Source organism: Haematobia irritans, chromosome 1 (assembly GCF_050003625.1).
Source record: "Haematobia irritans isolate KBUSLIRL chromosome 1, ASM5000362v1, whole genome shotgun sequence".
Taxonomy (NCBI): domain Eukaryota; kingdom Metazoa; phylum Arthropoda; class Insecta; order Diptera; family Muscidae; genus Haematobia; species Haematobia irritans.
Genome location: NC_134397.1, coordinates 7,347,674 through 7,362,002, shown reverse-complemented (window position 1 = coordinate 7,362,002; position 14,329 = coordinate 7,347,674). Strand labels below are relative to the sequence as shown.

The window sequence follows — 14,329 nt, the reverse complement described above, 5'->3', positions numbered from 1 at the left end:
TTTTTTTAATATAGATATGGTAGATATCTGAACTAACCAGAGCCACCCGTGTTGCGCTTCTCTCTTATCAAAGAGGCACTTTTTTATTACTGTCGAAATAGAAGGATGCAAATTTCAAACACGCATGTCTTAAGACGAAGTAAATATTTCTTAAATAAAGATTATAAATTATTTTTAGTATAATATCACTAAAGAAACTGAATCTTAACAAGTGTGGGCCATATCATTTTTGTCAATTTTTTTCTTCTCAGTGTAAATCATTTTTAATTAAAGGACTTTTTTTTATTGATAAAATCATTTCATATATGACAGTTTTTGTATATCTCAATATGTCATTATTTTCTTATGATAACAACAAAGAATTTTTAATGGAAAGCTTTAGTCTTCCCTGTGCTCATCAATGTCTGTCTTGGGATATTTCAGTTTACTAGAATGCGAGTATATCAAAATTCTTGGCGAGCTGTTTATCAGAAAGACAACTCCATTCTCATCGTCATGACATTGTCATAATCATCATGATGATCATAATCCACCGCAGCAATATTCATAATTAACATAATGAACGCTTTCATACATACAAATTAGTAACAGCTATTAACAGGTATACGACAGGAATACCATAATATTTCTGGTGGGAATCAGAGTAGACGAACTCAATGTACCCTACAATTCCTCATAATATGAAAAATATAGTTTTTGTAAATAAAAATATTTTGTATTCTCTATTTTGAGTGGGTTTTTCTCATTTATACTTACTCCCTGTACTCATAGAAAAAATCATGAACTACTCATTTCAAAACGATCTGTTCGCACAAAAAAATCTGATTCAATCACGAAATTAATTGATCCAATTATTTTTTTAATTGAAATGTCTTCAATTAGGAAATGATAGTATCAATTACCATTTTTATTGAACATTAAAAAAATACATGATTAAAAAATTAATTGATTTCATTAGCAAATTTCAATTAATTTTTTTAATTAATTCAATTAGAACTTTAATTTATGTTGATTGCAATACTCAAATAATTTTTTCATTAAAAACTTAACTATTTTCTTACTTACTTACACCCATTTTCATGAAGCTCCGTTAGTGATGCGTTAACTAACGAACGTTTAAACCGTGTCATGCCTTTAAACTACCATCTTGCCTACATATTCCATATGTCAGCTAGGTACTTAATTGCCGAAAATATTTCAGTTAAAGTTTTCCGGAGAGAAGATACTTTGAATTTAATTTTTGTTAACTGACAGTTAAAGCCTAACGGAGCTACATAAAAATGGCCGTTAGTGTTTTCAGTTTGATTAAAACATTGATTGTTTGAAATAAATTTATAGTTAAAAATTTTAAAAATCCATCACTTTTTTTAATTGCATTAGGCTTGATTGTATCAATTAATTTTTTTAATTAAAAATTTTCAACCATTGACTTAATAAATTTAATGTCTCTATCTTGATTAAAAAGGTTATTGTATCAATTAATTTATTTATTTAAAAACATGTTCAACATTTTCAACAAGCAACTTTTTAATTGGAAATATTTTGGTGATATTTTTTTCTGTGTTCATTACAGTGAATCAACATACATGTGGTGTCAAACGGACAAAGGCGGTGTCAATCTGACAACGATTAAATGACATTATGCGTTGTCGAAACAACAACCAGCGTTCATGATCTAAAAAAATAATGGTTACGAATTTATAAACAAAATTAAAAAAAAATCCGCTACAATGACTCGAACTTGCAGTGTCTGCAGCATACGTGTTAACAGTCGCCTTGGCACATTGCACTACCGGCGGAGTTAATTTTTGGACTTTTCATGGCCAAAGAAAAACGAATACCGTTCATGAATCGTGAACATTCCGTTTTGAATTTTTATGAACGTTTCCGTTTCATTTTGTCACCTTCCGTTCACGATTGTGGAACGTAATTATTCTTATTGGTGTATAACATTTCATTTAACTGAAGAATAGTAAAATTTTTTGATTCCGAGCAGCTGTTTTATCGATAAATTAAAACAAGGTAAGACATTGATTTGAATTGTTCTTAATTTAATTATTTTTTGTCGACACATATGTATTTATCCAAAGATATTTCCGTCTGAATGTTTTGCATTGAAAAAAAAACACACACACACACAAATTGATAATTTTGTAATTACATTGAGCCAATTTGATACTTTTAGCATTAACAGGTTGGCTGATAAGTCCCCGGTCTGACACGTAGATGGCGTCGCTAGTATTAAATTATTTTTATATAGTACCAACTTTTAAATGTTTCGTGTCAAAATTAGACGTCTGTAAGTCAATTAGTTTGTGAGATAGAGCGTCTTTTGTGAAGCAACTTTTGTTATTGTGAACAAAATGGAAAAAAAAGGAATTTCGTGTTTTGATAAAATACTGTTTTCTGAAGGGAAAAAACGGTGGAAGCAAAAACTTGGCTTGATAATGAGTTTCCAGACTCTGCCCCAGGGAAATCAACAATAATTGATTGGTATGCAAAATTCAAGCGTGGTGAAATGAGCACGGAGGACGGTGAACGCAGTGGACGCACGAAAGAGGTGGTTACCGACGAAAACATCAAAAAAATCCACAAAATGATTTTGAATGACCGTAAAATGAAGTTGATCGAGATAGCAGAGACCTTAAAGATATCAAAGGAACGTGTTGGTCATATCATTCATCAATATTTGGATATGCGGAAGCTCTGTGCAAAACGGGTGCCGCGCGAGTTCACATTTGACCAAAAACAACAACGTGTTGATGATTCTGAGCGGTGTTTGCAGCTGTTAAATCGTAATACACCCGAGTTTTTCCATCGATATGTGACAATGGATGAAACATGGCTCCATCACTACACTCCTGAGTCCAATCGACAGTCGGCTGAGTGGACAGCGACCGGTGAACCGTCTCCGACGCGTGGAAAGACTCAAAAGTCTGCTGGCAAAGTAATGGCCTCTGTTTTTTGAGATGCGCATGGAATAATTTTTATCGATTATATTGAGAAGGGAAAAACCATCAACAGTGACTATTATATGGCGTTAATGGAGCGTTTGAAGGTCGAAATCGTGGCAAAACGGCCCATACGAAGAAGAAAAAAGTGTTGTTCCACCAAGACAACGCACCACGCCACAAGTCATTGAGAACGATGGCAAAAATTCATGAATTGGGCGAATTGCTTCCCCACCCACCGCATTAACCAGATCTGGCCCCCAGCGACTTTTTCTTGTTCTCAATTCATAATTAATTTCTTATTTTTAGTTGAATTTTTGGAGCAATACTCGTGGACGACAAGTTTAAATCTAAGAGCTTATATCTTCTGTTGATAATAAAACCAAGTTAACCTTAGTCCAACAAAATTTTCTTTCATGATACTCATTTTTAAGTCAAATCACTAAACTATGGTAAAAGAACAAAACGACTTTATTGAAAATTTTATCGATTTTTTTACAAGGAATACAAAACTTTATATCAAAGAAATGCGTATTCTACACTCAAAAAAAGTTTACTTGGATCCAAAGATTCTGACCTTCCTTTAAGGATTTTGGTAATGATTCCGAGCCGAAGATGCGGCTTCTTTAAAATAAAGACATTTTTTACGGACCTCCCTGGCTTTAAATCTAAGATCAATAAAATAAAAATTGGATACAGATCTCATTTATCGAATTTTTATTCTCTTTTTGCGATATATTAATAAAGCTATTCACGTACAAACAATTGCCAGTTTAAAAATCCAAATTATGATGGACACTTCGAAGTAAAAAATATTCTCTTAATTTCAAAAAAAAAAAAAAAAACTTTAAACCAAAGATGCTAAATCCTCAAATAAGTCTTAGCCTATATTTGAAGCGTTTTTATCTTAAATCTAAAGATTCAATATTTAAGTTAATTTAAGTACGCTTTCTTTAAATCAAAAATGTGGTTCTTTACTCTTAAGGAAAATTTGCCTTAGTTTAAAGACATGCAACTTTAACGAAGTGACGCAAATTTCCAAAATGTGTGTCCTAAATTTAATGAAAAACAATTTTGAAGCAAAGATTGAAAACATTATTTTAATTAAAATTTCATTATTTTAAGGAAATTTGTCCTTAATAGTGTGTAAATTGCGCATCCTAAAATTGAGGTTGCGTAATCTTTAATATCACGTAAATATTTTTTTCAGTGTATGCTAAGCAAAATTTACATTCGTATTTTAAAGACAAGAAATCTTTGGCATCACGGCAAAATTTTTTTCAGTGTAACAAGATATCTAAACTCCTCCGTGGTGCAATGGTTAGCATGCCCGCCTTGCATACACAAGGTCGTGGGTTCGATTCCTGCTTCGACCGAACACCAAAAAGTTTTTCAGCGGTGGATTATCCCACCTCAGTAATGCTGGTGACATTTCTGAGGGTTTCAAAGCTTCTCTAAGTGGTTTCACTGCAATGTGGAACGCCGTTCGGACTCGGCTATAAAAAGGAGGTCCCTTGTCATTGAGCTTAACATGGAATCGGGCAGCACTCAGTGATAAGAGAGAAGTTCACCAATGTGGTATCACAATGGACTGAATAGTCTAAGTGAGCCTGATACATCAGGCTGCCACCTAACCTAACCTAACCTAACCTAAACTCCTCTCTGCCTCTTTTGGTTTTCACGCAAGTTGCACATGGCAACGCTAGCTTGAGTCAATTGAAATCAATAGTGGTCAAATCAATGTTGCCATATTTTTTATTTAAAATCCCTAAAACGACGTCCAAATAAAATTATAGTATGAATCTCTCAGATATGAACGAGGTTTCATTTTACCAATGAGTATTGTCTTCTCAATTTTTAGCACAGTAATCATGGATATCCTTCACTCAAAAAAAGTTTACTTGGATCCAAAGATTTTGACCTTCCTTTAAGGCTTTTGGTATTGATTCCGAGCCAAAGATGCGGCTTCTTTAAAATAAAGACATTTTTTATGGACCTCCCTGGCTTTAAATCTAGGATCAATAAAATTAAAATTGGATACAGATCTCATTTATCGAATTTTTATTCTCTTTTTGCGATAAATGAATAAAGGTATTTATGTACAAACAAATTCCAATTTCATAATCCAAATTATGCCAGGTACTTCAAGGTAAAAAAAGTTTTCTTAATGCTAAAAAAACTTTAAACCAAATATGCAAATCCTTAAAATAAGTCTTAGTCTATATTTGAAGCGTTTTTATCTTAAATTTAAAAATTCAATATGTCAGTTGAGTTAAATACGATTTCTTTAAACTAAAAATGTCTTTATTTTAAGAAAAATTTGCCTTACTTCGAAGATCTACAACTTCAGCAGAGATACACAAAATTTCAAGATTTGTGTCCTAGGTTAGGTTAGGTTATGTGGCAGCCCGATGTATCAGGCTCACTTAGACTATTCAGTCCATTGTGATTTGTGTCCTAAATTTAAGGGAAAAATTTTCGAAGCAAGGATTATAAACTTTCTTTTAATTAAAATGTCATTATTTTAAAGAATTTTGTCCTTAACGTTGGATAAATTTCGAATCCTAAAATTTAAGTTACATAATCTTCCCCATTAGGTCAATATTTTTTTCAGTGTTGAGGATATTCTATGTAATCCCATGCACAAATCTCTCATTTTATTGTGTATTTTATTGTCTAATAGTTTTAAAACTATTGTGAAACCAAAACTACCAATTAAACTCTAACAACATCTGTCTCATCCAAGCCTGAGGGTATTATTCAACATCACAAATTAGCCGGTTATTTGATGGTGTATACAGGCAATCCATAGCAGTGGATTTTGCAGACGGTTGAGTTTAATGTATTTGCTTCGGGCGAGGGAAGTTAGTGCAAATTTTTTAAATTATGAAATAAAAACAAATATTTTGAGAATGACAAAATTTAACAAGAATTTTGAAAAGAGGTTAAGAATGATCTAGAAAAGTGAAAGTGATGATGATTTTTTCATACAATTATCGTCTATTTGATCTCCGGTCCATATGAACTTTATATAATATAATTCTAGACCTTTTTTAAATATCTGTCCATTTCACAACTTATCATGTGATATATTCTATATTTAGTAAAAAAAAAAAGTAAAAATTATGACAAACCATTAACTTAAAGTATTTAACAAAAATCTCAGAGTGCAATTAATCAATGTCGTTTTGAGCTATAACAATTATTAATTGTACTTTTGAGACCATCAAAACAATTGCAATTAATAAACAATTATTGTTAATTAGTCACCAAAATGGACACGATTATTATGTTCGATCTATAAAACCAGCTTCATGAGGAAATTTTTCTGAAGCTTCCTTCCGGTTTAAAGGCAAGTTAATACATACCGTCGGTCATTCGCCTGTCAAATCTTATCCATATCCATTTTAAAACTTATCGTTGTATTCTAATTTATATTTTACTTCGTTTTTTTGCCTTTTGTTCTTTCCCGTATCTATTAACAAATTGGTTTGGTTGCGACGTATATACAACAAAAAATGAAAAGAAAATAAATATTGACCATTATTGACCATTGGTAGAAGCTGTTGAATCATTAATAATCACCTACGAAGATGTTATAAAATTTTATTCATATATCGTTTAACACGAATTTGCACATAAAAATGCAAATAATATACGCAAAAATATACTCATACACTTGCGCAGAATGGAAATATAGATCGAATTTTGAATACGCTGAGCTTGATTTTCTGAATAATATTTATAGAACTAAGAGAAATTTAGTATTCATCCGAAGAGTGGAGAAGAATGCATACACTGAAAAAATTGACTTAATTTGAAAGACTATGATTCTAAATTTAAGGACAAATAATTTACACAACGTTATTTCTTTTTGATATATATATATATTGCCATAGGTTAGGTTACGATGAAAAAAATATTGCCGTGTGGCCAAAGATTTCATGTCCTTAAAATACGAATTTTGCTTAGCATAGAAGATGCAATCGTTTTGTCATTATAGTTAAGTGATTCGACTTAAAACTGGGTATATTTACAAAAAGAACATTTTGTTGAACTAAGCCTAACTTAGCTTTAATAATTCTAAAAAATTCTATACAATTAATGGAGTTTGTTGACTTTTTGTATTCTTGACTACAAAGTAAACAAGCGTTCAAAAATAGTAGATGTTTTTCAACACTTTTTTATACTTTATTATCATCCTCGCTAAAATGGTCTTCGAAACGTGCAAACTAACTTGAAAATGTTAAGTTTTCTGCAGGTTCGTAACGGACCTTCTTGAATGTTCCTGGAAATAATATCCATCAATGCCTCTTGATGCTGTGGAACTGACGTATCTGGAGAAATTTGTGTTTGTGAATTTAAATTTCTCGATAGCATTTCCATTAAATCCTGTTGGCGTTTTGCCGTTTCTTGTTCAATTGGGCTAGAATATTTTCTAAAGTAGCCATCGTGTAGACTCGACAGAATCCTCGTCGCCAATTGTTACGTTTGTGTTATGTTTTCGATTTAAATCCAAAAACTCAATTCCCTTTTATTTTGTTCACTTTGGAAAACTTACGAGTATGTCTAAAAAAAGTGATGGCTACTACGATTAGAAATCGTTCAAAGTATTGTTCCAACAATTTGTGTATAATTTTTTCCCGTTTTTTAGTTTATTTAACGTACGCAAAAAATTATTAGAGTAAAGGACACTTTCTCTAAACATAATAATTGCATGAACTAAATTAAAATTAAATTGGCTTTAGTGAAATAGAGAGTTCACTTTTTTTTTTGAGTGTATGCACGCTAACCATTGCGGGTTTATAATCTTGGATATTAAAATTTTCTAATTAAATTGAGGACACTTTTTTTGAAATTTTTAGGAGTAAAGCGAAAATAAAAGATATAATCTTTAGCTGATGATTTTAATCTTAGCTGTGTGGCAAGTGGCACCGTCCTGCTGAAACCACATATCGTCCACATCCATATCTTCCAATTCGGGCCATAAAAAGTTCGTTATCATCTCACGATAGCGAACACCATTCACAGTAACTGCCTGACCGGCCTCATTTTGGAAAAAATACGGCCCGATGATGCCGCCAGCCCATAAACCGCATCAAACAGTCACTCTTTGTGGGTGCATTGGTTTTTCGACAATCACTCTTGGATTCTCATTCGCCCAAATGCGCAATTCTGTTTATTGACGAATCCACTGAGATGAAAATGTGCCTCATCACTGAAGATGATTTTGTTCGAAAATTGATCATCCACTGTTGCCATTTCTTGGATCCATTTAACACGTTGTTGGATTGTGTATCTCTCCATGGTTCAAATTGAGTAAGTCTGAAATAGATAAGTGTCAAATAAAATTCGGAAAAAAACTTGGCGTTTAGGTGTGGTTCACATTCAACATCGGCCCTTACAATTTAACCATCCTTTAAAATAAAATTACAATAATTTCCTAAATAGTTTGTGTTTTATTCAAAATCAACATCGGCCCTTGAAATTTTAACCACCCTTTAGATTTAGACCAACAAAAAACCCCCAAAAAATATATCAAATAAAAACAAATATATATCACAAAAATAATTGATTCAATTATTGTATAATGCTATAATTCATTAACAGTAAATGATTTTTGATTTATGGCTAATTAAATAAATTATTGAAACAATTAAATTTTTATTTTTTATGTTAGCCTGATATCAACGCAGGCTGGTTTTTTCGTCCAAATCAATTACTTTACATATTATTACAATTTTTAAATGCGAGCTAAGATTATGAAGATTAAGGATTTGGTATTATTATGCTATTGAAAAGAAAATGCCAGATACCCATCTTACAAACTTGACTATACATATGTTTCAGTGTCGGCCAATCCACATTTCCATAGTCTTTAGTAAGATCTGGCTGGTTGATGTGATTCAATTTTGGTCTTATATGCTAATTTCTAATGAAAATTATATACGAGAATCATTTCTCCCATGTTGAGTAATTTTTTCACCACCACTGTACATCATCTTTTCATTTTTGATTGAATATTTTCTAATATTTAAGTAAAATTTTAATTGGAAAAGGTTTGGTGACATTTTCATCGTTGTAATATTAGGTATACAAAATATGATCGGACGGCTTTCTCAAATTGTCGGATTTCATACTAGAATGGATGCATGTCAACACTTCTTAGTGCAGTTTCGGATTTTCACATATTCACCAGTTCTCTTGAACTACTGCTTTGAATTATTACACATATTTTAAGACCTTTGTATTACTATGTTAATATCGTTCATGTCGCATATATTAAAACGATAAGTTTAATACTTTAAAAAAACCCTTTGTTTTGTTTCAATTACCAAATTAATTGATTCCATTAAAAACATTCTCAAATCGCAAAAAATAACACCAATCAAAAAATTAATTGATCTAACTGAAGATTTGAGTGATTTATTTGATTTAATGAAATTTTCAATAGAATATTGTTTCAAATTCAATTAAGGTTTAAGAATTTGCAATATTTTCTATGCGTGCACAACCATAGAGAAAAGTATTCATTCAACATTTTTACAATATTTAGTTTGGGAATCGTATGCACTAAAACATGTGTTCATCTCCAATTAGCTTAGAAATATATAACTTTTAGTTGTTTACATAAATCTTAGTATGAAAACTTTCTTACCAATTAACCTCCACTTGAATTGCAATTTAATTAGCCAAAACATTAAAAGTTTCAATGTAAAATACACCTTATATAAGTTCGAAAGAACAAATGGTTTTTGCTGTAAGGAAGGGAATCAAGCCCTATAAATACTTGAATACAGAGAAGAAATGTAGCGTAATTTGATTGGGACTTTTTGTGTAAATCGTTGCAACGGAATATGTCACAAAAATCTTTTAATTTACCATTGAATACAAATGTGGCTTTTCGTTATCAATGGAAAGTTTGGTATGGCATGGGTATTAAGGCTCCCAAAAACGTTAATACCAATACATATAAACTCTATGCCATATTTATCAATTGCTTCGTTACTTTACTCTTCCCTTTGAGTTTGATAGTAAATGTGTTCTTGGCCCAGAGTTTACAACAACTGTGTGAAAATTTAACCATAACTCTCAGCGATTCTTTGGCCAATGTTAAATTTATAAATGTGTTTTTGGTGCGTCATGATTTGGATAGAATAAAAATTATTCTCCGAAAATTGGATGCCAGGGTTCAGAATCCTGAAGAAATCAGGATTCTCAAATCGGCCATAAACACAGCCCAGAAGACATTTCTAATTTTTCTTCGTCTCTTTGTCGTTGGCACAATTTTAAGTGTGATCAAGATAGTTTTGGCCGAGGAACGCTATCTACTTTATCCGGCTTGGTTTGGAGTCAACTGGAAGGATAGTTTTATGTGGTATGCTTTGGAAAGTTTGGTATGGCATGGGTATTAAGGCTCCCAAAAACGTTAATACCAATACATATAAACTCTATGCCATATTTATCAATTGCTTCGTTACTTTACTCTTCCCTTTGAGTTTGATAGTAAATGTGTTCTTGGCCCAGAGTTTACAACAACTGTGTGAAAATTTAACCATAACTCTCAGCGATTCTTTGGCCAATGTTAAATTTATAAATGTGTTTTTGGTGCGTCATGATTTGGATAGAATAAAAATTATTCTCCGAAAATTGGATGCCAGGGTTCAGAATCCTGAAGAAATCAGGATTCTCAAATCGGCCATAAACACAGCCCAGAAGACATTTCTAATTTTTCTTCGTCTCTTTGTCGTTGGCACAATTTTAAGTGTGATCAAGATAGTTTTGGCCGAGGAACGCTATCTACTTTATCCGGCTTGGTTTGGAGTCAACTGGAAGGATAGTTTTATGTGGTATGCTTTGGTCATTACCTATCAATTGTTCGCCCTAATTGTTCAGGCTCTGCAAAATGTGGCCAATGATTCATATCCTCCGGCATACTTGATTATTCTCACGGGCCATATGAAAGCTTTGGAGATACGTATCAAATCTCTGGGCAACTCAGAAGATGGAACTCCGAAATTATGGCTAACCACTAAAGAACAAAATGATTATTTGGAAGAATTCAATAGATGTATTGAAGACTATCTAAATATTATCAAGTAAGTATGAATATGATTATTACAGCTATTGTTTAGAGAATATAAACCATTGACTCCATTTATAGACTCCATTCAACCATACAACGTATTATATCGAAGGCTTGCTTGGCCCAATTTATATGTTCGGCTTTGATTCAATGCATTGTGGGTTTACATTTCCTTTATGTAGTGGATACAGCCAGTATTGAGGCCACTATATTGTCGGTGATATTTTTTGTTGCTATAACATTGGAAGTTTTTGTGCTTTGCTACTTTGGACAACTGATGAGCTTTCAGAGTTGGAAACTTACCTATGCATTCTATTCCTGCGGTTGGTTGACTCAATCACCGGCTTTCAAGCGTAATCTTATAATCACCCTATTGCGAACTCAAAAAACTTTGTTTATAAATGCTGGATCTTTTTTTCCAGTAGATTTGCCAACATTTGTGAAGGTTTATGAGTCATTCTTCCTTTTTAAAATCCTGGAACTGAAAAAGTTTTTTGTTTTTCATTTCAGCTTATGAAGTTTTCATATTCTGCTTTTACTCTGCTGATGCGTTTCAAATAATTGAATAAATTGATACCATTGGAGTAGCTTTAAACCAACTTTTAATTCTCTAGTATTGCGCTGCACTTTATTTAACTAAATATCAAATAGAATTATAAAAATTGCACGGATTCATTCACGAAATAAATTTGAGAATTAATGGGGCGAAATGGAATTAATAAAGGTATTCTCAATTTTTTTTAATGCTGTTATTTTTTTAGTTATCAGTTTAAAGGGTGATACGGTCAAAATTTGGTCAAGGGAAAACGCGTGTAAATCGGTGAAATCGTTTATTTAAAAAATCAAATTAAATTTCTTTTTCAAGTTCAATTAGTATAAAATTCAGGAAAAATATTCAGTTAGGCTTTCGCTTTTCCAAATCCGTATTGCCGGGCCTCACGCTTGACACCTGCCATCAGATTTTGTACAGCCACCTTGTCCACCTTCTTCGCCGCAGAAAGCCAGTTTGCCTTGAACTGCTGCTCGTCCTTAGCAGTTTTTTGGTCTTCTTTAGGTTCCGCTTGACAATAGCCCAGTATTTCTCAATTGGGCGGAGCTCTGGCGTGTTGGGAGGGTTCTTGTCCTTGGGAACCACCTGCCACTTGTTGTCGGCGTACCACTCCATGGCCTTTTTACCGTAATGGCAAGATGCCAAATCCGGCCAAAACAGTACGGAACAACCGTGTTTCTTCAGGAAAGGCAGCAGACGTTTATTCAAACACTCTTTCACGTAAATTTCTTGGTTGACAGTCCCGGAAGCTATGAAAATGCTGATTTTCAAGCCACAGGTACATATGGCTTGCCAAACCAGATATTTCTTTGCGAACTTTGACAGTTTTATGTGCTTGAAAATATCTGCTACCTTTCCCCTTCCTTTTGCCGTATAAAACTCCTGTCCCGGAAGCTGCTTGTAGTCGGCTTTGACGTAGATTTCATCGTCCACTACCACGCAGTTAAACTTCGTCAGCATCTTCGTGTACAGCCTCCGGGATCGCGCTTTGGCCGTGGTAGTTTGTTTATCATCGCGATTTGGAGTTGCTACCTTCTTGTAAGTCGATAGTCCGGCTCGTTTTTTGGCTCGATGCACGGTTGTAGACGATACACCCAGCTTATTTGCGGCATCTCGGAGAGAGAGGTTAGGGTTTCGCTTGAAACTACCGGCAACTCTCTTTGTCGTCTCAGCGGCTACCGGTTTTCGATTTCCCCCGATCCAGACTTCCTGGCTGTCGGCAAACGTTCCCCAAACACTTTAATTACATTTGTAACAGTTGATTTGGCAACTTTTAGTGATTTTGCCAGCTTTGCGTGCGAGTAGCTCGGATTTTCGCGATGCGCGAGCAAAATTTTGATACACTGCTCTTCTTGCTTGGACGGCATTTTGACAACTGAAGAGTGAATTCCAAAATCAAAATAGGAGCAACATTCTACACACACACACCTTCAAAATGAGGGGTGTTCAGGTTTTTTAAATGCAAAATTGAAAGAAATACGTCAAGTTTATATTGACCAAATTTTGATCGTATCACCCTTTAGTATTATGGGGAATAGTAGTTCCAATCATAAAACTGGTGGATTCGACATAAGACTATAATAATTGGGTGGGTTTAAATTTCAAAATGAGAAGTATCAAATCGTCGTATTAATTATTTTTAAATCGCCTAGTTTCATAATGGGCAGATAGTGTATCATAGTTGATCAATTTTGAATTATCTCTACCCAGCAAAAAATTGGAAGTTCTTCCAAAGGCACAACTTTAAAAGCACTTCCAGAAGATGTTCTCCCAATGATGTTCTTTATTTTAACTACCCAGGAAGTTCTTTTAATTCAATTTTTTATAACTTGTTTTTTTTTCATACTTTTAATGGGTAATTGTAACTTTTTTTGTTTCAAATAGGTTAAAAACAGTGTAAGAATTCATAAAATGGCACAAATCATTTAAATTTTGTCGAAAAAAAAAATGCTATATCCAATCTGAAAAAATTGTGAATTTTGGAAAATATTTGAGATCAGACGTTTCCGATAAGCGTTAGAATCCAATAAAAATTATAAAAAAATATAATAATTATATGCTATTACATATATGCTATGCTATATTAATATAACTTATATGGTTAATTATCTATTGATGACAATACAGCTACGTAGCTCAGTGGATAGTGTGATGGCTTACAAATTGCATGGTCCGCGGTTCGATTCTCCGTCCAGGCGAAAGGTAAAATTTTAAAAAATTATAAAATCGTATAATTTCTTCTGCATTGTTTGTATTACAGAAAAAGGCGCTAAGAACTAAAAAACCTCGTGGATGTGAGAAAGATGTGAGGGAAAATTCAATTAGCCAGAAAATATTGTTTTTGAGTTAGTCTTTATGAAATTATTTTTACATCCTGGTTTACTCTAAACGTTTATCACAAACAGTATATACTTTTCTTCCAAATAAACTTCCTTACGGCGAAAAGCAAATTAGAAACGAACTTTGTTTGTCTAAAATTTTGTTTGTGAGGAAAGAATTATTTTTTTGCGTGTATAGAACATTTTCTCAAAATTTTATTTCGATATAGAAAATTTTGTCAGAAGTTTATGTCTATAGAAAATGAAGTACCTCTTTGCAAAATCTACTAAAACGTCAAAACTTCTACCAATCTACAAAACAATGAAAAAAACTACAATTTCCACACAATGTTACTACTTTAAAATATATGTTTTTTTACTTGTATTGGGTATTTTTGTGAGGAATTTAAATGTAAATTGGGGA

General features: G+C 32.8%; 1 protein-coding gene across 1 annotated transcript; it reads left to right on the top strand.

Moving 5' to 3' along the window:
• The first annotated feature begins 9,758 nt into the window (after nucleotides 1-9,758).
• LOC142220148 (odorant receptor 2a-like) lies at nucleotides 9,759-11,730 on the top strand. Its single transcript, XM_075289120.1, has 4 exons — nucleotides 9,759-9,895; nucleotides 10,368-11,050; nucleotides 11,116-11,482; nucleotides 11,548-11,730. Exons 1-4 carry the CDS (start codon nucleotides 9,809-9,811, stop codon nucleotides 11,596-11,598), a joined length of 1,188 nt encoding a protein of 395 aa, XP_075145235.1. The 5' UTR covers nucleotides 9,759-9,808; the 3' UTR covers nucleotides 11,599-11,730.
• The last annotated feature ends 2,599 nt before the right edge of the window (nucleotides 11,731-14,329 follow it).

What these genes read in the sequence shown, in the direction of transcription:
- LOC142220148 (XM_075289120.1), top strand. Translation starts at nt 9,809, where the DNA reads ATGTCACAAAAATCTTTTAATTTACCATTGAATACAAATGTGGCTTTT. An exon ending in GGTATGGCATGGGTATTAAG is followed by an intron (nt 9,896 to 10,367) that starts GCTCCCAAAAAC and finishes ATGGGTATTAAG; the next exon opens with GCTCCCAAAAACGTTAATAC. An exon ending in ATTTGCCAACATTTGTGAAG is followed by an intron (nt 11,483 to 11,547) that starts GTTTATGAGTCA and finishes TTTTCATTTCAG; the next exon opens with CTTATGAAGTTTTCATATTC.